Source organism: Schistocerca gregaria, chromosome 3, assembly GCF_023897955.1.
Source record: "Schistocerca gregaria isolate iqSchGreg1 chromosome 3, iqSchGreg1.2, whole genome shotgun sequence".
Classification (NCBI taxonomy): Eukaryota; Metazoa; Arthropoda; class Insecta; order Orthoptera; family Acrididae; genus Schistocerca; species Schistocerca gregaria.
In genome coordinates this window covers 528,101,495-528,126,132 of record NC_064922.1, presented here as the reverse complement: position 1 = coordinate 528,126,132, position 24,638 = coordinate 528,101,495, and the positions used below count along the sequence as shown (strand labels likewise).

The 24,638-nt window shown below is 42.6% G+C and overlaps 1 protein-coding gene across 4 annotated transcripts in view; it reads left to right on the top strand.

Moving 5' to 3' along the window:
- LOC126355153 (cuticle protein 16.5-like) overlaps positions 1-24,638 on the top strand; it is a 170,560-nt gene that overhangs the window by 66,010 nt on the left and 79,912 nt on the right. The window contains exons 1-2 of one of the 4 annotated variants that reach the window (XM_050005357.1): positions 4,608-4,626; positions 5,829-6,124. The exons of 1 other annotated variant lie outside the window; for it this stretch is intronic. In XM_050005357.1, coding sequence (XP_049861314.1) covers positions 4,618-4,626; positions 5,829-6,077 — 258 coding nt within the window. In that variant the 5' untranslated portion in view covers positions 4,608-4,617 and the 3' untranslated portion in view covers positions 6,078-6,124. Of the gene's footprint in view, positions 1-4,607; positions 4,627-5,828; positions 6,125-20,698; positions 20,732-21,924; positions 22,340-24,638 lie in introns of those variants that run through there. 2 more of the 4 variants (XM_050005350.1, XM_050005355.1) reach the window with 2 other exon arrangements.

The following is a 24,638-nucleotide window of genomic DNA, read 5'->3' as shown; positions in this document are numbered from 1 at the left end:
ATGATATTAAAAAGTATCCAATTTGCTTGAGAATCAGTCCTGGTTTCAACAATATGATGGTTAATTCACGTTATGAAAGAAGTTACGCCATAGAAACATTTAATGACTTTTGCACCTGAAGACAAAAAGTGAATGGAGAGAATAATCAAAGGAATAGAAAAGGAAACATCTACATCTACATGACATCTACATGACTACTCTGCAATTCACATTTAAGTGCTTGGCAGAGGGTTCATCGAACCACAATCATACTATCTCTCTACTATTCCACTCCCGAACAGCGAGCGGGAAAAACGAACACCTAAACCTTTCTGTTCGAGCTCTGATTTCTCTTATTTTATTTTGATGATCATTCCTACCTATGTAGGTTGGGCTCAACAAAATATTTTCGCATTCGGAAGAGAAAGTTGGTGACTGAAATTTCGTAAAAAGGTCTCGCCGCGACGAAAAACGTCTATGCTGTAATGACTTCCATCCCAACTCGTGTATCATATCTGCCACACTCTCTCCCCTATAACGTGATAATACAAAACGAGCTGCCCTTCTTTGCACCCTCTCGATGTCCTCCATCAATCCCACTTGGAAAGGGTCACACACCGTGCAGAAATATTGTAACAGAGGACGAACCAGTGTAGTGTAAAATGTCTCTTTAGTGGACTTGTTGCGTCTTCTAAGTGTCCTGATAATAAAACGCAACCTTTGGCTCGCCTTCCTCACAAAATTATCTATGTGGTCTTTCCAACAGAAGTTGTTAGTAATTATAACACCCGGGTAGTTAGTTGAGTTGACAGCCTTGAGAATTGTACTATTTATCGAGTAATCGAATTCCAACGGATTTCTTTTGGAACTCATGTGGATCATCTCACACTTTTCGTTATTTAGCGTCAACTGCCACCTGACACACCATACAGCAATCTTTTCTAAATCGCTTTGCAGCTGATACTGGTCTTCGGATGACCTTACTAGACGGTAAATTACAGCATCATCTGCGAACAGTCTAAGAGAACTGCTCAGATTGTCACCCAGGTCATTTATATAGATCAGGAACAGTAGAGGTCCCAGGACGCTTCCCTGGGGAACACCTGCTATCACTTCAGTTTTACTCGATGATTTGCCGTCTATTACTACGAACTGCGACCTTCCTGACAGGAAATCACGAATCACGTCGCACAACTGAGACGATACCCCATAGCTCCGCAGCTTGATTAGAAGTCGCTTGTGAGGAACGGTGTCAAAAGCTTTCCGGAAATCTAGAAATACGGAATCAACTTGAGATCCCCTGTCGATAGCGGCCATTACTTCGTGCGAATAAAGAGCTAGCTGCGTTGCACAAGAGCGATGTTTTCTGAACCCATGCTGATTACGTGTCAATAGATCGTTCCCTTCGAGGTGATTCATAATGTTTGAATACAGTATATGCTCCAAAACCCTACTGCAAACCGACGTCAATGATATAGGTCTGTAGTTAAATGGATTACTCCTACTACCCTTCTTGAACACTGGTGCGACCTGCGCAATTTTCCAATCTGTAGGTACAGATCTATCGGTGAGCGAGCGGTTGTATATGAGTGCTAAGTAGGGAGCTATAGTATCAGCGTAATCTGAAAGGAACCTAATCGGTATACAATCTGGACCTGAAGACTTGCCCGTATCAAGCGATTTGAGTTGCTTCGCAACCCCTAAGGTATCTACTTCTAAGAAACTCATGCTAGCAGATGTTCGTGTTTCAAATTCTGGAATATTCCATTCGTCTTCCCTGATGAAGGAATTTCGGAAAACTGCGTTCAATAACTCCGCTTTAGGGGCACAGTCGTCGATAACAGTGCCATCGGCACTGCGCAGCGAAGGTATTGACTGCGTCTTGCCGCTTGTGTACTTTACATACGACCAGAATTTCTTCGGATTTTCTACCAAATTTCGAGACAATGTTTCGTTGTGGAACCTATTAAAGGCATCTCGCATCGAAGTACGTGCCAAATTTCGCGCGTCTGTAAATTTTAGCCCATCTTCAGGATTTCGCGTTCTTCTGAACTTCGCATGCTTTTTCCGTTGCCTCTGCAACAGCGTTCGGACCTTTTTTGTGTACCACGGGGGATCCGTTCCATCTCTTACCAATTTATGAGGTATGAATATCTCAATTGCTGTTGCTACTATATCTTTGAATTTGAGCCACATCTCGTCTACATTCGTATAGTCAGTTCGGAGGGAATTGAAATTGTCTTTTAGGAAGGCTTCTAGTGGCACTTTATCCACTTTTTTAAATAAAATTATTTTGCGTTTGTTTCTGATGGGTTTGGAAGAAATAGTATTGAGCCTAGCTACAATGACCTTGTGATCACTAATCCCTGTATCAGTCATGATGCTCTCTATCAGCTCTGGATTGTTTGTGGCCAAGAGGTCAAGTGTGTTTTCGCAACCATTTACAATTCGCGTGGGTTCGTGGACTAACTGCTCGAAATAATTTTCGGAGAATGCATTTACGACAATCTCGGAAGACGTTTTCTGCCTACCACCGGTTTTGAACAAGTATTTTTGCCAACATACCGAGGGTAGGTTGAAGTCCCCACCAACTATAACCGTATGAGTTTGGTATTTATTTGTTACGAGACTCAAACTTTCTCTGAACTGTTCCGCAACTGTATCATCGGAGTCTGGGGGTCGGTAGAAGGAGCCAATTATTAACTTAATTCGTCTGTTAAGTATAACCTCCACCCACACCAATTCGCACGGAGTATCTACTTCGACTTCACTACAAGATAAACCACTACTGACAGAGACAAACACTCCACCACCAATTCTGCCTAATCTATCTTTCCTGAACACCGTCTGAGACTTCGTAAAAATTTCTGCAGAACTTATTTCAGGCTTTAGCCAGCTTTCTGTACCTATAACGATATCAGCTTCTGTGCTTTCTATTAGCGCTTGAAGCTCAGGGACTTTTCCAGCGCAACTACAACAATTTACAACTAAAATTCCGACTGTTCCTTGATCCAAGCACGTCCTGTAATTGCCAAGCACCCTTTGACATTGCAGCCCATCCCGCACTTTCCCGAGGCCTTCTAACCTAAAAAACCGCCCAGTCCACGCCACACAGCCTCCGCTACCCGTGTAGCCGCCAGCTGAGTGTAGTGAACTCCTGACCTATTCAGCGGAACCCGAAACCCCACCACCCTATGGCGCAAGTCTAGGAATATGCAGCCAATACGGTCGCAAAACCGTCTGAGCCTCTGATTCAGACCCTCCACCCGGCTCTGCACCAAAGGTCCGCAGTCGGTTCTGTCAACGATGCTGCAGATGGTGAGCTCTGCCTTCATCTCGTAAGCAAGACCGGCAGCCTTCACCAAATCAGATAGCCGCTGGAATCCAGAGAGAATTTCCTCAGATCCAAAGCGACACACGTCATTAGTGCCGACATGTGCCACCACCTGCAGCTGGCTGCACCCTGTGCTCTTCATGGCATCCGGAAGGACCCTTTCCACATCAGGAATGACTCCTCCCGGAATGCACACGGAGTGCACACTGGATTTCTTCCCCTCCTTAGCCGCCGTATCCCTAAGGGGCCCCATTACGCGCCTAACATTGGAGCTCCCATCTACCAGTAAGCTCTGCGATTGCCCGGACCTTGAAGGCTGAGAATGATCCTCTGAAACAGGGCAGGCGGCTGCATCTGGCTCAGCCAGAGACAGTGCCTGAAACCGGTTTGTCAGACGCACCGGGGAGGCTTTCTGATCAGCCTCCGGGGACGCCTTTCGCTGCCTGCCACGCCTTGGAACGACCTCCCAATCAACCACAGGCGAGGGCTCAGCCCCACTGCGGGCAGCAACCGGGGCAACCACAGCGGCGGACCGATCTGGGGACAGACGGGACGAGGTTGACATCCCCGTTACTGTGTGGAACGATACAGAGAGTGTACAAAAATGTGTGGAACAAATCCTCGTCCCGCCGACCCTCTGATCATTTACACTAAAATTTTCATAGCGGAAGCAAACTTAGGGTCAAACATCCACTCGACTATGAGATGAATAGAGACAGAAGACAAGTTCTCCTTGTACAATCCACTGTCCTTGTGCTACGACATCCCTTCCAATAGTAGATTAAAATGATTAAAAACAATACATGCAGTTGCATTTAAATTGTCTTGAATGAGCGTATGTACATCCTGATTTGAGTACTTCTTTACGTTTATCTTTGTGAAGACATATTCTAACATAGCATTGTTGATATACAAAGCTGAGGTGGGACTATGTCAACCAGAGGCCACAGTTGTACATTATTCCAGCATGAGGTCTTGTCTAATGTTGCAGTTCACAAAACACTAATCTGTAATGAACTGAGAGCTGAAAACTCACCATGCGCTACCAGGCAATGGCAAACATAGCGATTATTTTCTCGTTTCTGGGATGGAACCAACGCACTACCATTGGTTAACGCTGGTCCTCGGCAAGCCGCCCGAGGAGAAGCTCGCCTGTGTTGAGTGGAGATGCGAAGCCCTGTGACGTAAGGCGCTGATCACTTGCCAACGTTGCGTCCACCGCTGCCACCGCGCCTGCAGTCTGCCTATAAAAGCTGGCCGCCCTAGCCACTGAACACTGTCTTGTCCGCTCAGACGTCGCCAACATGTTCAAGGTACGTCTAATGCTGCTGGTCAACAAGTGAGCTGCAAAAACTGTTTGAATAAGAGCAATAACGTCAGCAACACTGTGAGAAATCTCTGGACGAATCAAGTGACAAATTGAAGACCATTTGTTTAAACGTGGAAAGGTCTGGAACAGACCAATTCTTACACTAGGGAGAAAAAATTTAAAGCAGTTTTGTAACAAATGCCGATGGATTTTGCTTATACCCTTCCGAGCAGGAAAGCGTATGGGTTGACCCTTTCGACCTTCCATCTCTTCAGCGCAGATAGAATAGAGATTGCCAGATATATCAGTGCCAATTTCTTTATTTCTGCCTGTGAGCTATTTATTTTATTACCTACATTTTTCTGGCTTACGGATTCTTGGTACTAATCTATTACAACTGGAAGACGTTTCGGATTCACTTCACTTCAGGAATGTAACAAAGGCTAACCTATATTTTGATTATCATCTAACGACAGGAGGTAACTCACACTGGATAATTTGTCTTGGACAACAATCCCCAAATCTTGCGCAATTTCAAGCAGAACAAAAAACCACAGTAATGCAAGACGTCTTTTTCGAAGACGGCATTACAGGCTACTTCCTCTTGCTGTGGAACTGGTCATGGGATGTTTCTGGTACTGCAGACTACTATAAACACTGTCTTGTTTCTGTCTCTTGCTACATAAGACCTTTGTGCGTAGAATATCCTTACCGGTCATTCAGCAGGATGGCGCTTTGCTTCACTGGATTTAATGCTCTAATTAGTCTTCGTCAAAATATTCTGTTTTCATTTTACAAATCAAAATTTTTTACTGGGCCACTAACAAGTCATCGAAATTTCAACCACATTGCTCATTTTATTATAACCATAAAAATTGTGACGATGATAATGAGGCAGTGTAAAAAAAGTTTACATATGCAATAATTTCAGGTAAGCTATTTACGAAAGACCCCTGATAAACAACTGTAGCATAGGCTAGAGCAATTTGATAATAAGACTAATGGGTACAACACGTGTTGATAAAGTTACATTTTCTTAGAGGGTAGTGTAATGTGCTCTTACCGACACAATATCCACTCTACCTTCACAATCAGCTGACATTAGATAGAGTTAATGCATTAATCAATTTATATCAGTTATCACGTATTGTGTGCAGTCTTGTTGGGACGTTCTCTAGGATCCTCGTCGTTCTTGCTGTCCAACAGATTGCCCTGGTGCTGGCTTTGGCCGCCTGCTGCGTGAGCGCCGCCCCCAAGGCCGGCGTCGCTCCCCTGGCCTACTCCGCCCCCCTGGTGGCGGCCGCCCCCGTGGCCTACGCCGCCCCGGCGCCGGCCGTCGTGACGGCGCACAGCTCGCAGTACATCGCGCAGAACTTCAACGGACTCGCCGTGGCCGCCGCCGCCCCTGCAGTAGCTGCCGCGTACCACGCCGCGCCCGCCGTTTATTTCAGATAAACAGTTACCTGCAACCCCTCTATAATGATAAATAAAGTCATTTTAATTGAAAGTGTCGTCTTCATGTTATTGATTTTGTAAATATTCATTCATCCTACTTTCTGTACATTTCTAGAGCAAATATTATTATTCCACAAGTTATTAAAAGTATCAACTGTTAGATGACATCACTATCATTCTAAAATGCTTTGTACATTTCTCTGTGTAGGTGGCGCACCAGTCTGATTTGCTAATCAGAAGTGATAATTAACAATAGAGAGTCTTGCCAAAAGTTGTTCTTCTCAGGCAACACTTTCAAAGAGAACAGGAAAGAATCATTTGATAAACCAAACCAATTACAAAATGATTTATATAAAACACATATATGGTACGGAAAGTGACAATAGACTATAAATAATGAAACATGGGAAGTCATTGATATACATAGCAAAAGAAATCCACTAAATTTACTTTACATGACAAATTACACAAATGTGATGAATGTGATTTATCTAAATGCTTAGCGATTTTAATCATGAGTAACTTAAACTGGAACGATCCCACAGACAACATTGAATGGAAAGCAAACCAGAGACTGCAATTTGCAGGCACAACACTTAGAAAATGCAACAAGCTTACTGAAGAGACTGCTTATACCACGCTTGTCGCCCTGTTCTTTAGTACTTTTATGCATTGTGGGATCTGCACCAGATGAGGCTGACAGCGGACATTGAAATAGTTCAAAGAAGGGCAGTTCGTTTTGTACTATCGCGAAAGAGGGAAGGGATTGACACGGTCATGATACGTGATTTGGGATGGCACTCATTAAAACAAAGGCGTCTTTCATTGAGGCAGGGCCTTCTATTAAAAATTTCAATAACCAACTTCCTACTTTAATTGCGATAATATTCTGTTGGCGCCCACCTATATAGGGAAAGATGATCATCATGAGAAAATAAGGAAAATCACAGCTCCCACAGAATGATTTAAATGGTCGTTTTCCCGCATTCCTTTCAAGTGTAGAACGTTAGAGAAATTTTTTGAGGCTGGTTCGTTGGAACCTGTTCCAATCGATTAATTGTGAATTGTAGAGTTATCACGTAGATGTGGACGTAGATGAAAGACAAACATTATAATGCTACTTAAAGAAAGCTCAACGGACAAAACTTTTTGCAATCCTTAAAAGTGGACACTCGCCGCTTTAGAGCACTGTAGATGGTATGGAGTTAGTATTAATCATGTTACAATTCACAGCTGACGTAAGCCATAGCAGATAGTGTGCCGTTGCCAGTCAGTGGTATAGTATCAGTGCAGTAAGACCATGAATGTAGTTGTCCTGTTTGTAGGTGTGTCAACAAGGACTGTCCAAGCGAATGGCAAAAAATTTCGTTAACTCCCACCCACCTGGGGAGAAATAACTGCCCTTTGAGTCTGCACAGCTACCAGGGGTGTGATGTGGTCACTTGATTTGTTATGTTCGCCAGTGCAGCTGAGAATCACTCCTTGGGGGAGCCACTTGTATAGCGCCGTTCCTACGTCTTTGCTCACACCTATATGTAATGTTAATCATATAAAGTCTCTCAGAAAATAAATAAAGAAGGTTAAGTTATTACGTTAAAATAAATCATTACGTTTAGCGTTCTTAAAGAAAAACTCTCCAACGTCGCTCAGTAGAAGTAGCAGTAACTGTTTTAGTGTCGTTGTTCTTGCTGTTGTTGTCGTTGTCGTGGGGAGACTGGTTTGATGCAGCTTTCGACATTGCTCTATTCTGTCTAAGCCTCTTCATGCCTACGAAGCTAATCCGCCGTAGCTCCTCCTGATCAAACTTACAGCAGTCAAACTTTGGTTGCCCTCTACAATTTTTACCCATCGCACTTACGTCCATCATCAAGCTATTACTTGATGTTTCAGGATGTGTCTTTTAGTCAAGTTCTGCCACAGCATTCTCATCTCCATTATTCAGTTCAGTACCTCTTCATTTGCAAGCCAACTACCCATCTTTTCTTTTCTGAACTATTTACGGTTTTGCAAATGTTGGGTCCATTAAATGGAAACAACTTACTACATGAGCACCTGTAAGCGTTCAGTAGTGGACGTCAATAATGAACTAACATGGAGTGCTCCCGTGATACCTATAGAGAAGGAAACTAATAAAAAGAAATCCTAATAATAATCTATCACATATCTAAAAACTAATAAACACCACTCACCCGGCGTTACACTATCTTGTGAGCTAACGGGGTTCACATATGCCAAATGATGATCAAATAATGAAAACATTGTGCAACTAACGCTCGAACACTTGCCTTAAATGGATTAAAACAGCTATACAGTGTAAAAGAGTAGTTAATCCCCCCAAAATATCCATCCCCAAGCTATTTTAAAGCTTAGCACGCGAAAGACGTGAAGTAAATAACGGGAATGAATATTATCTCGCACTTAAACAGCTCAATCGGCAGAAAGCAACACAGTGGGGGCAGATAGCAGGAGGCTGAACTTATCTACAGCAATGCGCTCACCGAATCGTGTAGTAAGTGGAACGCAGTTGCAGCAACACCAGCTAGCGATATGGACACAGCAGGATGATATAACGTAATAAAACATAGCGAAACAAGAAAAGGCCAGACGGAACTCTCCATTGGCATGAGCAGTCATTGAGCGCTGATGCAGTCTAAATCGCCCAATAAACCAAGATGTCTGAGCTCAACATACTCATTGGTGTACGTTCAGGGAACTTTTTCAGAGAATGCATAATCTCCACATCCTCAAGAATATACTGCCCTTATTTGACCTCTTTAGTACATGTATATAGGTGGAAAGGGGTAGGTACAGTTTGTGTTCTAACAGATGCAAACTTAAGACCAATTCGAATTTCTCAGATCTACGTGCTCTTTAAATTGTAAGTCAAATTGCTAGACGCGTGGTAAATACATACATCACATGAGGTACAATATACGCCAGTAGTTTTAAATTTATCGGAAACGATCTTTTCCTATGCCTATAAACCTGAATCCCACTTCTGGGAATAAAGTAAGTTAGTTGAATCTTTCTTGAGTGCAATTATCTACCGATCTTCTCAAACAAAACAAAAAACAAAAAAAGCACGATATACTAATACCGTGCGTCGACACATTCCACGAAGTTGGACTCTGAGCCTCTCTAGTGGAATCACTGGTTGTGTAGAATCTCCTTGCCAGAGAGGCTTCTGGTGCGAATTGGTCCGCGGCGCGGCGTGGCTCGGGTAGCGAAGGAGTCTTGACTTGGCAGCGGCACGAGGAAGGTGGCGACGGCGCCCTATGCTGGGAGGAGTCCATGTATGTGCCGGAAAAGTTGTAGTTGGGAAGCATTGTTCGGGAAGATGTAATTTGGTGAGGAGCTATCCATTTGGATGCAGGAGCGTTTCGGTTGCACAGTACTTGTGTTGCACGAAGGAGATAAGCAATTAAAGCAACCGTTCGATGTCTGTATAGCCGTCACTGTAGTGTGGCTACTCCCCGCTTGAATTGATACACGTGTACTGGATAATTCTACGTACAGCTGAGTTACATTATTATTGAGTACTTGCTCATCTGTATGATATAGTTGTTTGTCTTACAAAATTGTAATTGAGTTTTGCTCTTGTGGGGCATCATTTGTTTCAATTTTTCGTGACTGCTCCTTTGCTTGTTTTAACTGTTCGTGTTACAAGGTTGTCATTGTTTGTATGCATGTGTGGTACCAGTGATAACTGATTTGGGTCTCAGGTCTTATCACGCCACTTTAATGATGTGTATAATGCATCGCCGGGAAGTGTGCGGAAGACTGACGTGTGAAATAAAATGTGAGTACAAGACTGAGACCGTTAAGAGTGCAGATGGCGTTATTTGTACTTACGTTGTTGGACTGCGATGAAATGCTAATGACTTGCATATCCAAGTCTGTTATACACTGCATTCCAAGGTGACGTTTATTGTTTAATGTCTTCATGGCGTTGCAGTTTTGGTGGTCAGCGGTGTAGCTACGTAAAAAGATAAAAAGAAGAAGAATACACTCTATTTCTATCTCGGCGAGTCTCAAAAGCATCCTGATTTGGAAGTTAATTTCTATGACGATATTTCAGTATTGCTGGAATACAGAACTATCACGATAGGCAGCTGAACATTCACTCAATTTGGAATACAAGCACTACAGAGATACGAGATGGGTGCCTGTTATGATGTTGAAGAATTTAATATGCGGCACGGTATCTCGCAGGAGGCCTGTGACCAAGAACTAAACTTGAGGGTACTTATTACGTCAATGCTAAATGAGTCGCTAGCAATGAACGGACCACTTTTCGTTCACAATTTTTTTGTATTGACACGTGCCCGGCGCAGTCTACCTTCAGAACTTCTGGCAAACCAAAAACCAAGTCTTAAAGGCAAGTATCATTTAGAAAAAGTCATCTACATCTACACACATACTCCGAAAGTCACTGTACGGTGCGTGGACGAGGGCGCCATGTACTGCTACTATTCATTTCCCATCCTGTTCCACCCGCAGGTAGAGCGAGGGAAGAACGACTGTCTGTAGGCCTGCGTACGACCACTGATTTCTTGTATGTAACCTTAGTGGCCTTTTCACAAAAAGTACTTTCGTGGCAGAGTATTTTCATAATTTTTTACATATTAATAATGTCTTCTCAGCAACACGTATTTCATCTTAGGAATTCAATGTATGTCACACAAAATCAGTAGTGCTGAAAGCATGGTGCTACTCTTACGAACAATCCCAGACGCATAGAAGAAGCATTGAATTTATCCAAGCAAAGGAACAAACTGACATTACATATGTACAAATTAAAATAAACATAATTTCCTAAAATTTGATTTTATGACAAGCGGTATCGGAGAAAGAACGCGCTGAAAAGCAGCGATATTTTGGCCCTCCTATAAAAACTTAGAAAACAATCCTCCAACGCTCGAAAAACATACTTAACTCCAACAAAAACCCTACACAAAAAAGTACATTACAATTCCTAGAAGAGACGTGTATAACATTGTAATTTCACGAAAGAGGGTCGAGAGAAATCCCTTCTGTGTCCTACAGCTAAGCGACCCCTCCGACCTGTCTACATCTCATCGACGCACATTGGAAGCGTGTATTCGTCATCGCCATACTGGCGTATCCCCGGGTGTGATGATATGGGGTGCCATTGGTTACACGCCTCGGTCACCTCTGGTTAGCATTGACGGCACTTTGAACAGTGGACGTTACATTTCAGATCTGTTACGATCCTTGGATCTACCCTTCATTCGATCCCTGTGAAACCCTACATTTCTGCAGGATAATGCACGACCGCATGTTGCAGGTCCTGTACGGGCCTGTCTGGCTACAGAAAATGTGCGACTGCTGCCATGACCAGCACATTCTCCACATCTCTCACCAATTGAAAACGTCTAGTCAATGGTGGCCGAGCAACTGTATCGTCACAATACGCCAGTCACTACTCTTCATGAACTGTGGTATCGTGTTGAAACCGCATGGGCAGCTGTACCTGTACACGCCATCCAAGCTCTGTTTGACTCTATGCCCAAACGTATGAGGGCCGTTATCACGGCCAGAGGTGGTTGTTCTGGGTACTGATTTCTCAGGATCTATGCACCCAAATTGCGTGAAAATGTAATCACATGTCAGTTATAGTTTAATATATTTGTGTAATGAATACCCGTTTATCATCTGCATTTCTTCTTGTTGTAGCAATTTTAATGGCCAGTAGTGTATATTTATAAGATGGCAGCGAACAGAAAGATAAATATGAAATCTGTATGCAATAAAGTTATTTGTCATGAAATGAGTGAATAACGATCGCAGCACTCGCTCATCACTTTGAGTAGGTTCACCAGCTGGGCAAAGTATACGGAATTTTGTGATGGAATATTCATACAAAAGTCAGACAAGTTGTATAGTGACATTACAAGCACTGCAAGTTGGGTTCAAGCACATTGCCAAGCATCAGGAAGATGTTCACACTGCAAGATACAGCCCCTACTTGAGGTTCGGCGCACCTGTTTAACAGGTCATTGTCCATGGCCTAAGCAATTGCATCGAGTGGGACGTGGTAACACCCAAATCTGAAAGTGTGCAGAGGAATACATCGCTGATCATGTCGAGAGACTGCAGACAATTAGACTGCGATCTGCAAACAATTATTGTAAGTAACCAAAACGTGTGCGCTGCAAGCGGTATGATAGTATATCGAACATTCAAAGGGCAAGTGCTTAAATTTCAGTCTATAATGTCAGTTTGATGCAGTTCATACCAAAATAACATAAACAGATAAGAAGAACTGTATTCACTGAAGAGCGAAAGTAACAGGTACAGCTGCCTAACATCGTGTAGGATCCACTCGAGCATGCAGAAGTGCCACAACACGACGTGGCATGGACTAATGTCTGAAGTAGTACTGGAAGGAACTGACACCGTCAATCCTGCAGAGCTGTCCATACATCCGTAAGAATGCGATGGAGTGAAGACCTAATCTGAACAGTACGTTACAAGGCTTCCCACATATGCTCAATAATGTTCATGTCTGCGGAGTTTGGCTGCCAGCGGTGGTACTGGAGCCAATCTGTAGCATTTCTGGATGTGTATGTTGCTGCAATGTTGTATTGGAATTGCCCAAGTCTATCGGAATGCACAGTGGACATGAATGGCTTCAGGTGATCAGAGAGGATGCTTACGTATCTGTCACCTGTCAGTGTCGTATCTAGACGTATCATGGGTCCCGTTTCACTCCAACTGCACACGCGCCACACCATTACTGAACCTTCTCCCAGTTGAACAGTCCCCTGCTGACATGCAGGTTCCATGAATTCATGAGCTTGTCTCCATACCCGTACACGTCCATCCGCTCGACACTATTTGAGACGAGACTCGCACCACCACTCAACATGTTTCCAGTCATCAACAGTCCAATGTCGGTGTTGACAGGCCCTGTGGTGGTGTAAAGCCTTGTGTCGTGCAGTCGTCAAGGGTAAACGAGTGGGCCTTCAGCTGCGAAAACACACATCGAAGATGTTTCGTTTAATGTTTCACACGCTGACACTTGTTGATGGCCCAGCATTGAAATTTGCAGCAATTTGCGGAAGGGTTGCACTTATGTCACGTTGAACGATTTTTTTCAGTCGTCGATGGTCCTGTTCTTCCAGGAGCTTTTTACGCCCGCAGCGATGTTTGGGATTAGATGTTTTGGCGGATTCCTGATATTCATGGTACACCCGTGAAATGGTCGTATGGGAAAATCCTCACTTCATCGCTACGTCGGATATGCTGTGTCCCGCCGAGTGTAACATCACGTTCAGACTCACTTAAATCTTGATAACCTACCATTGTAGGAGCAGTAACCGATCTAAAATCTGCGCCAGACACTTTCTGTCTTATATGGGCGTTGCCGATAGCAGTAAAGAATTCTGCCTATTTACATATCTCTGTATTTGAATACGCATGCCTGTACTAGTTTCTTTGGCGCTTCAGTGTATAAGGGAAAAGATAAATAACATAAAAATAGAAAAGAAAGAATGCTGTGACCAGCCATACGGACATGCGTGGACTCTAGGATTGCAGAGGCACGAACATATCTGTGTGGGCGATGTACATGGTGTTGCAACAGTAGGTTTAGAGGTGGATATAGTTATAATTATTCAGCAAACCTTGATTTATTTAGAGGATGCCAGTAACATACCTAGTAGTATAAGCTGGAAGTTATTCATTTGGAACTTCAGTTAATCCCTTTTATTCTATGTTTTTTTATTGATTCTTAATTTTTAATGTTCTGTTTTACTTCTACGTATTACCGATGGTTGCTGTTAACATAATTTATTACTATGTACATAATATAAAGCACTGAATGTTACCATGATTATTGAATGTGTACGACGTGTTTAGAGTTTCCAGATAGTAGGCCTAAAATTCGTGGCGATAAACTGGACTGAAAAAGTGAACTGTCCATGCACGAAGAAATACCTGTACAGATGTCGTCACGTGCGCAGTTTCCTTTATTTTCTCCATTTAGGTGTTAATGGCCCAGGCAATATCTCTTGGGCCGTAGAAGATCCACGTGAAGGGTACTGGGCAATGTAAGATTCAATCAAAGCGTTTGGGGCTATGGATGGTCCAGACCGAACAGTGAGACGTTGCTGTTCTTCAACCGAAAAAATTGTAATTGAGTGATTAATAAGAGGATAGAGAAATGATGATTATTGAAGATGCACAATTCTGCAAAAATACTGAGTGAATTGATACCTTCTGTCGCCTCAGCTGATTCAGACAGTGGTACTGCACGAGGCTTGTCCAAGTCCTCTTCGCCTGCTATACCAAAATTGTTGTCAATCCGTCAGATAGCTGGCACTGTTTCGTGCAGAACAGTTCTGCACGCCTACACCCACATCGGCCTTGGCGGTCTGCTTTGCAGCTGGAAGTGATAAGCTAAAGAAGCTTGTCGGAAGCCGGAGGTTTTGTTGTCGTATTTGGAGACAACGCATCTTTTTCAGCGTCAACCCTCAGTAGTCTTGATCCAAGTAGTTTGAGATCCACTGCTGCACCTGATGGACCACTCTGAATGTGTGTTCCTGAGCTGCAGCTTCAGTGGGAGGTAAGGAAGCATGTTTCCTGATATCTTGTAACCTGATGTCACATACTGCTTATAAGTCGGCTTGTTCACTGTAGTCGTTGGGTGATACCACAATAAACGGTACTCAGATAGTTTTCCCCAGCAGCTGTTATTTCCTTTGGATGAGCTGAGGGATCAGTGAATTTAGTAATGTATGGTTCAAGATCCGGATTTTTGAAGAATGATTTGAGTAATTTAACTCTATCAGTGTTGAATACTCGGACGTAGAGTCGCAACAGTTCATTGAGTGGAGGAAGATCATTTGTTTAGCAACACTTTTGAACAGTGCACTTGCTGGATGGTAGAGGAGCTGAGGGGCTGTACCCCTCCCTTGATTGAGGAAATATACATTAAAAGGAGACTGGAGACCTATTATTATGACCCGAAGATTAACATCTACCCCATAATCGCGAACTCTTGTGAGCCAAATCCAGAGATTCCCGCAGTACATACTATCAGTGTGTCAGTATCATCAGCTGCGTGCATAGAGGCGATTCCACTTACATTGCACTTTGTCATCAGCATCGAGATTAGTCTATCCTTGTTTTTCACATTCAATAGAAAATTTACGTGTACATTTGTTGGTATCATGACGCTGCTAAATTATATCACCACAAACTGGTTTTTGCTCAACCTCTTCAAGCGCCGGATGGGGATGAAATGATGACGAAGACGACATAACATCGAGTCTCTGAGCGCAGAAAATCCCCGACCCAGCAGGGAATCGAACCTGGGCCCGTAGGACGGCATCCGTCACGCTGACCACTCAGCTATCGAGGCGGACACGACCATATAAATATGTGCAACATAGCCCTCATCAATCACATTCTTGTATCAAGTACAGTGGGAACAGAAATTCACAAAACGGGTTGTTTCTTATTCCCACAACGAAATCCCCGGCTCTCGTGAACCTTCTTCAGCTTATATTTTGAAAATGCAGGACAGACTGCCAAGGTAGGTGCGGGTGTAGGCTGACAGGACTGTTTTGCACGAAACTGGGCCAGCAGTGTGAAGGGTCCGGCTCAAACATCTACGACAATGTTGATAGGCAAGACTGTGACGATCTGGAGTAACCCCCTGCAGTCCCACTGTCTGAAGCATCCGAGGCGACAGAAGACCTTAGATCTGTACCTGCTAATGCCCCAGATACATTGCCTGGATCACCAACAGCTAAAAGGAGAAAATAAAAAAAAAGTGCACACATGATATCAGTGTAGGTATATATTCATTCATTAGGGTAAATCCGGAAGAAACGCAGCATGCGCTATATAGGATGATCCATTGACCGCGACGGGGCCAAATATCTCACAAAATAAGGGTCAAACGAAAAAACTACAAAGAACGAAACTCGTCTAACTTGAGGGCGGAAACCAGATGGCGCTATGGTTGGCCCGCTAGATGGCGCTGCCATAGGTCAAACGGATATCAACCGCGTTATTTTAAATAGGAAGCCCCACTTTTTATTACATATTCGTGTAGTACGTAAAGAAATATGAATGTTTTAGTTGAACCATTTTTTTCGCTTTGTGACAGATGGCGCTGTAAAAGTCACAAACATAGGGCTCTCAATTTTAGACGAACAGTTAGTAACAGGTAGGTTTTTTAAATTAAAATACAGAACGGAGGTACGTTTGAACATTTTAATTCGATTGTTCCAATGTGATACATCTACCTTTGTGAACTTATCATTTCTGAGAACGCATGCTGTTACAGCGTGATTACCTGTAAATACCACATTAATGCAATAAATGCTCAAAATGATGTCCGTCAATCTCAATGCATTGGCAATACGAGAAACGACATTCCTCTCAACAGCGAGCAGTTCGCCTACCGTGCACGTGCATTGACAATGCGCTGACGCATGTTGTCAGGCGTTGTCGGTGGATCACGATAGCAAATATCCTTCAACTTTCCCCACAGAAAGAAATCCGGGGACGTCAGATTCGGTGATCGTGCAGGCCATGGTATGGTGCTTCGACGACCAATCCACCTGTCACGAAATATGCTATTCAATACCGCTTCAACCGGCCGCGAGCTATGTGCTGGACATCCACCATGTTGGCAGTACATCGCCATTCTGTCATGCAGTGAAACATCTCGTAGTAACATCGGTAGAACATTACGTAGGAAATCAGAATACATTGCACCATTTAGATTGACATCTATAAAATGGGGGCCAATTATCCTTCCTCCCATAATGCCGCACCATACACTAACCCGCCAAGGTTTCTGGTGTTCCATTCGTCGCAGCTATCGTGGATTTTCCGTTGCCCAGTAGTGCATATTATGCCAGTATACGCTACTGCTGTCGATGATTGACGCTTCGTCGCTAAATAGAACTCCTGCTAAAAAATCTGTCATCGCCCCGTAATTTCTCTCTTGCCCAGTAGCAGAACTGTACACGACGTTCAAAGTAGTTGCCATGCAATTCCTGGTACATAGAAATATGGTACGGGTGCAATCGATGTTGATGTAGCATTCTCACCATCGACGTTTTTGAGATTCCCGATTCTCGCGCAATTTGCCTGCTACTGATGTGGGAATTAGCCGTGACAGCAGTTAAAACACCTACTTGGGCATCATCATTTGTTGCAGGTCGTGGTTGACGTTTCACATGTGGCTGAAAACTTCCTGTTTCCTTAAATAACGTAACTATTAGGCGAACGGTCAGGACACTTGGATGATGTCGTCCAGGATACCGAGCAGCATTCACAGCACACGCCCGTTGGGCATTTTGATCACAATCAGCATACATCAACACGATACCGACCTTTTCCGCAATTGGTTAACTGTCCATTTTAACACGGGTCATGTATCACGAAGCCAGTACGGCCATCTTGGTTAGCAAGGTCGTGGATTTGTAAGATACGATGTATCCCCCTCAAGATCGGAATACATGCAGAAATAAAATCCGCTTCATATTCCACGCACTTTTTCGTTAGGGATACTTGCCGAACAAATCAGGCAATAGTTTTAAATAAATCACAACTTTTCTGTTGATATTTTTATCACTTAGCATGCATTTCACACAGTCTCAGGAAGATCAAAGTACAAAATTATGCAATATTCCCAAATATATATAAATTACCCGATTACTTGTAATTTAGTCGCCAGATACTAACGAAGTAAGTAAACCCAATTTATAAATCAAATTATATTTCAAATTTTTAGAGCAAAACACCTTCTCAAACTAGTAGTTGTATGTGGTTTATTTTGGGCTTCATAAAATTGCCTACCTTTTGCAAACGGAAACCACAGACCAAACCTCGCGATCTTTGTGACCCTGAAAGGCTGAAGGAGGTTATTACCAGAATACAGGTGGGGCATATGTCTCAGTTTTAATGTTTTCAACAATCAATAAATTAACTAGTTTACGTAAGTAGTATGCAAACCAGTGAACTACTTATATATTCAAAGTTTATTAAAAAAACTGTTTTTAACACTATATTATTTGATCTTCACTCCAAGATACACACACACACACACACACACACACTGACACACACACACACACACACACACACACACACACACACACACAGTGTGTAAGGGATAGACGCTGAAATAAAAAGATGTTTTCATGGTCAGATATTACTTTTAATTGTTACACTAAAAAATATAAAGAAATTTATTTTATAGACAACTGATGTGTTTCGTTGTACACAAGAAGGTTTTACTATAAGTGCACCATCGAACATCATATATGTTATTTTGAAAATCTGTGCCATTTCTCCCGAATTTACCCTATAGTTCACCACACGACTTATATGTCTTTTATCTCCATATTCTAAATTCGTTATTTCTTTGTAGGCGGAAAGCCTACTGGAAGTCAGGACTCGAATTCATGACCCAGTCCTGGGCTCAATATCCGTTTTATGACACATGTACAGTACGATATATATATTTCATATTTAGCTTTCTATTCAGTGTCATGTACTTAATATGTCGTAAATATAATTTATTTATGTTTTAATCAACAACGATTTAACATATTTTCATTAAAAACAGCCAATGCACCGAAAGTATAGCGCTGATAAGAGATAGAGAGTTGGGTGGGATCCTATGTCTTTAGAGTGCAGAACACATTTTCCTTAATTTTCGCTTGTCTCTGTTCCTTACGAGAAAATTGAATGTTACAGACATCTCTTGGAGGAAATTTAATTTTTCCTCACGTGATCTAAAGTTTTTTTTATGATAACATGAATATTTTTGAAGTGATACAGTATGGGAGTGGGGTGTCTTTGACGTTTTCGCAGAAGGGCAAGGGATTGCTAATATTCAGCGCATTTAGCACCGATACTGCTCATCGGAATAACACACCGTATTAGTGCATGCTGTAGGAAATTCCGCGCCGGGTTCCCGGGTTCGATTCCCAGCGGGGTCAGGGATTTTCTCTGCCTCGTGATGACTGGGTGTTGTGTGATGTCCTTAGGTCAGTTAGGTTTAAGTAATTCTAAGTTCTAGGGGACTGATCACCATGGATGTTAAGTCCCATAGTGCTCAGAGCCATTTGAACCATTTTGTAGGAAATTATGTAAAAAATCTGTGGCAAGATCTTGTGTGACCAAACTGCTTAGGTCATCCGTCAGTAAGCTTACACACTACTTAATCTAACTTAAACTAACTTACTCTATGGACGACACACACACCCATGCCCGAGGGAGAACTCGAACCTCCGATGGGAGGAGCCGCGCGGACCGTGATAAGACGCCTAAGCGGAAATTATGTCTACATTAATTTTGTACAAAGTGGTTGTCTTCTGAGCCCACATAGTTTTCGTAATACAAGTGAGAAACTGAAAAAATGGTGAAAATATTGATTTTATTTTTCATTGTTAGTTCCTCAGCCGTACTCCAAAACGGCAGTAAACATAGAATTGGATTCAGAATTCCCCCCCCCCCCAAAAAAAAAACATATATGACCGCTCTCAAAAGACTTACCACAAATATCAGTTGACCGGCCTGAAAAAAAAAGTCCAGGTTTGAAAGAGGAGTCAAGGTCGAATTTTTTCATGTCAGGCAACTAGTCTCATCGTTTCCAGACGAAGGATTTAGCTTTTTAAACTGGTAAACATTGAAGAAGACAAGTTAGTTCCATAAATACTATTCTCTTTTATGATATTGAAAAGTATCCCACTAGCTTGAAAATCATTCCTGATGTACACAAATATGACATTTGATTAACATTTTGAAAGAAGATTGCGCAAAGTAAGTGTTAAAGCCATAGAGCCATTTAATGACATTTGTATTTACAGTACCCGAAGACATAAAACTGGGTGGAGGGAGTAATCAAAGGAACAGAAAAGTAAATATGCCATTGAGTGGAATAATAGACAGAGTGTACAAAAATGGAGGGAACCGATACCTAGTACGAATACATATAATCAAGTCCTCATCTTGCAATCATTTGCGTTAAGCATCCAGTCGACGATGAGATGAACAGAGAGAGAAGACAAGTTCTGCTTTCACAGTCCACCAACCTAGTGCGACGACATAGTTTCCAATCGTAGATTGCAATGGTTTAAAAGAATACAACAGTTCCATTTGCATTGCCCGGAGTCAACCCATATACTTCCAGATTTAGTATTTCTTTCTTATGTTTGTCTTTGTGAAGACACATTTTAACGTAGCACTGGGAAAATATAAAGGTGAGGTGGGACGTACGTCAACTAGAGACCATAATTGTAGATTATTCCAACCTGAGATCTTTTCTAATGTAGCAGCTCCAAACCAGTTCCAATGCCCAATTAACTGAGAGCTGAAAACCTACCACGCGACTCCAGTCAGCGACAAACATAGCATTTACTTTCTCGTTTCTGGGGTGGAGGCAACGCGTAACCATTGGTTAACGCTGGTCCTCGGCTAGCCGCACAAGGAGAAGCACGCCTGCGCTGAGTGGAGATGCGTAGCCCTGTGATGTAAGGCGCTGGTCGCTTGCCAACGTTGCGTCCACCGCTGCCACCGCGCCTCGAGTTCGCCTATAAAAGCGGGCCGCCCTAGCCACTGAACACTGTCTTGTCCACCCAGACGCCGTCAACATGTTCAAGGTACGTCTAATGCTTCTGATCAATCAGTGAGTTGCAAGAGCTTTTTTAAAAGCACATTAACGTCAGCAACACTGTGACAAATCTCTGGACGACTCAAGTGACAAATAGCAGAGTATCTGTTTACATGTGTAAAGGTCTGGAACAGACAAGCTCTTGCACTAGAGGAAAATTTTATTAAAATAGTTTTGCAACAACTACCGATCAATTTCGCTTATAGCCTCTACAGGGCGGATAGAAGAGACAGTTTTAGATGTGTCAGCACCGACTTCTGTATCTCAGAGTTCCGTGTCTGTTCCTGACTGAGCTATTTATTTTATTGCTTACACTTATCTGACTTACGGGTTCTTAGGTTTCATCTATCCATAACTGGAAGACGTTTCGGTTGCACTTTGTTTCAGGAATGTACCAAAGCTTAATCTCAAGATATGGCACCATTTAATGTGGCTACTGTACATAAGATTTTATAAATTTTATATTGACTGCATGTTTCTAATTTTTGGTTTCAGAGGCAAGGTTTTATCATAGAGAAAAATGAACGGTCTGAAATGATGATGCCACACAAAAATAAACTTTATTGAAATACGTATTTTAAAGGACATACTTAGTATATCATCGTAATCGCAGGAGCTAACTCACATTGGATAATTTGTCTTGGACAACAAACTCCAAATCTTGTGCTGTTTCGTGTAGAACAAAAAATCACAGTGATACTAGATGCCTTCTTGAAATATGGCATTACAGGCTAGTTGAACTTGCTGTACCGCCGATCAAGCACTACCATGCTGATTCGTACCCGTGCATAAGACTTTTGTTCTCACAACGTTCTTCCCACTCAGTCAACGAGGTGACATAACTGGCTTTACCAATGTAACAGATCTACAGGTGTACGTTGTTCATTTTTCACTGCCTTATTAACAAGACATGGAACTTTCAGCCACTTTGCTCGTTTTACCCTAATCATAGATAGAATGTGTTGTTGATAAATAGAGAGAATAAAAGAAGTCATCACATGTTTTAAATATAGATAAAGTATTTGAGAGAGACTCCTAACCTATAAAAAGAGCAGGCTTTAGAGCAATTTTATAATAAGACTGATGGGTGCAATGTGTGTTAACAAAGTTGTGATTCTTAGAATGGGGTGTAATGGTTTGCTTCAGTGTTTATTCAGACTCAACACTTTTCCTGTCGTACAGATTGCCCTGGTGTTGGCTTTGGCCGCCTGCTGCGTGAGCGCCGCCCCCAAGGCCGGCCTCGCCCCCCTGGCCTACTCCGCCCCACTAGTGGCCGCCGCCCCCGTGGCCTACGCCGCCCCCGCGCCAGCCGTCGTGACGGCGCACAGCTCGCAGTACATCGCGCAGAACTTCAACGGACTCGCCGTGGCCGCCGCCGCCCCTGTCGTCGCCGCCGCCCCTGCAGTCGCTGCCGCGTACCACGCCGCACCTGCCGTTTATTTCAGATAAACAATTACACGCAACCACTTTATAAGGATAAATAAAATCAGTTTAACTGAAATTGGAGTGTTCATGCTATTGCTGTTGTAAATATTCATTCACCCTACTTCCTGTACAGTCTCTAGAATAAATAGATAATTTGACAAGTTACTAAAACTGGCACCCGTTGGATGACGTCATTATTACCCAAAATGCTTTGTACATCTGCCTGTGTGGATGGCACAAGAGTCTGATTTGCTATTCAGAAGTTCTAATTAATCATAGACAGGCTTGCCAAGAGGTGTTCTTCCCAGGCAACACTTTCAAAGAGGATAGGAAAGAATCACCCGATGATCAAAACCAATTACAAAATGATTTAGACAAGATATACGTATGGTGCGAAAAGTGAAAATGAACTCTAAATACTGAAAAGTGTGAAATCATATACATGATTACTAAAATAATTACGCTTAATATCAGTTACACGATAAATCGTGCACATGTAAAGGCTATAATTTAACTGAATACTTAGCCATTACAAATATGAATAGCTTACACTGGAACGATCACATAGACAATGTTGTAGAGAAAGAATACTAAAGAGTGAGATTTATTGGCACAAGATTTAGAGAACGACAACTAGTGTATTAAAAAGAGTTTTCACACCATGATTATCTGCCCTCTTCTGAAGTACTATTGTGCCATGTTATATCTGCATCAGATGAGAGTGACAGGGGACATCGAAAAAGTTCAAAGAAAGGCAGCTCGTTTTGTGTTATCGCGAAATAGGGAGTTGAGAGCCACGGACATGATACGTAAACTGGCATGGCAATCATTAAAAGAAAGGTGCCTTTCGTTACGGCTGTATCTTGTAGTAAAATCTCTGCACACAACTTTCTGCTTCGATTCCGAAAATATTCTTTTGGCGCCATCCTTCATGGGAAAAACGATTATCATGAGAAAACAACAGAAATCAGAGCTTGCGCAGAATGATGTAAGTGCTCTTTTTCCCACGCAGCGTTCAAGAGTGGAACGTTGGACAAATTGCTTGAAGGTGGTTCGATGAAATCTCTACCAGGTAATTAATTACCAATTGGAGAGTTATCCCGTAGATGTATGTGTAGATGAAGGAGAAACATTGTAATGCTTATTAAAGTAATCTCGATGAACAAATTCACGCCTTAAAAGAGGATGCTTGTTGCTTTAGAGCACTGTAGATAGTACAGAGCTGGTATTAGTCTTGTGAGAATCCACCGCTGACGTGAGCCAAGCAATAGCAAGAAGTGTGTACTTGCCAGGCGGTGGTATGGACTCAGTGCATTAAGATGAGGCGACGTAGAGATATGACAAATGGAAGGAAGGAGCTACCTTGTTTGGATGTAACCACGACTACACTATGAATTAAGTTGTCCAAACTGTCAGTACGTCAACGTGGACTGTCCAACATGTCTACGGAGAATTAGGGACCACTCGCACACGTGTAAGATGGTGTAAAAGCAGCGCTCGTAGAAAGCTCACAAATCACAGGTTCCGGTTATGAGAGATACGTTTCTCATTAACAGTAGTTTCGAACCTGACAGTGGGAGCAGGTCTGTGTCAACCGTCTTTAGAGCATTCAAGTCAAAATATTTTGTTGACTCTCTCCCAGAAAGAAACAAATGACCGTCTTTTAAAGCTGGAAAGCCACCAAGTGTGGTTTGACGTGTTAGCGTCGTCAATGCAGCTGCGAACAATTCGCTCGAGACGGCACCTGTATTGCTCGAACTGTTCCCAGATCTCCATTCAGATCTTTCAGAAAATAATTAAACAAGTGTAAATCATTATGTTAAGCCTTCGAAAACACAACTCAAACATCGCTCGGTGGTGGTAGCAAAAGTAGCTGTTATTGTTATGTTTGTTGTTGCTGTTGTGATGGTGTACAGTCCAAAGACTGGTTTGACGGAGCTTTGTACGCTAGTCTATCCTCTCTTCACGTCTGCATAACTGCTGCAACGTACCTGCTTCTGAACCAACTTACTGTAGTGAGACTTCGGTTGCCCTCTACATTTTTTACCATCACACTTCCTTCCGTCATCAGACTATTCCTTGGTGCCTCGGGGCGTATTTTATAGATCGATCCCTTCTTTTATTCAAGTTCTGGCACACATTTCTCTTCTCCACAATTCCATTAGTACCTCTTTACTATGAAGCCAATTATCCATGTAGTATTCTCTTCTCATGTGTACCTATTTATGGTTTTATAAATATTGTGCATTAAATGCAAACAACATATTGCCTCAACAACCGGATGCACGTCTTTCAACACACGTTGATTCAATGAAAAAACGATTTCATGCCAATTGGTGTGCCTACGAAGGAGTATTTGTAGCTGCGTAATAGTTGAATCACATTGTTTAATCTACAGACTCTAAACGACATAAACGTGACACGAAAAAAGCGAAAGATGCAGCATTTTTTCCTGTATAATTTATCTATTC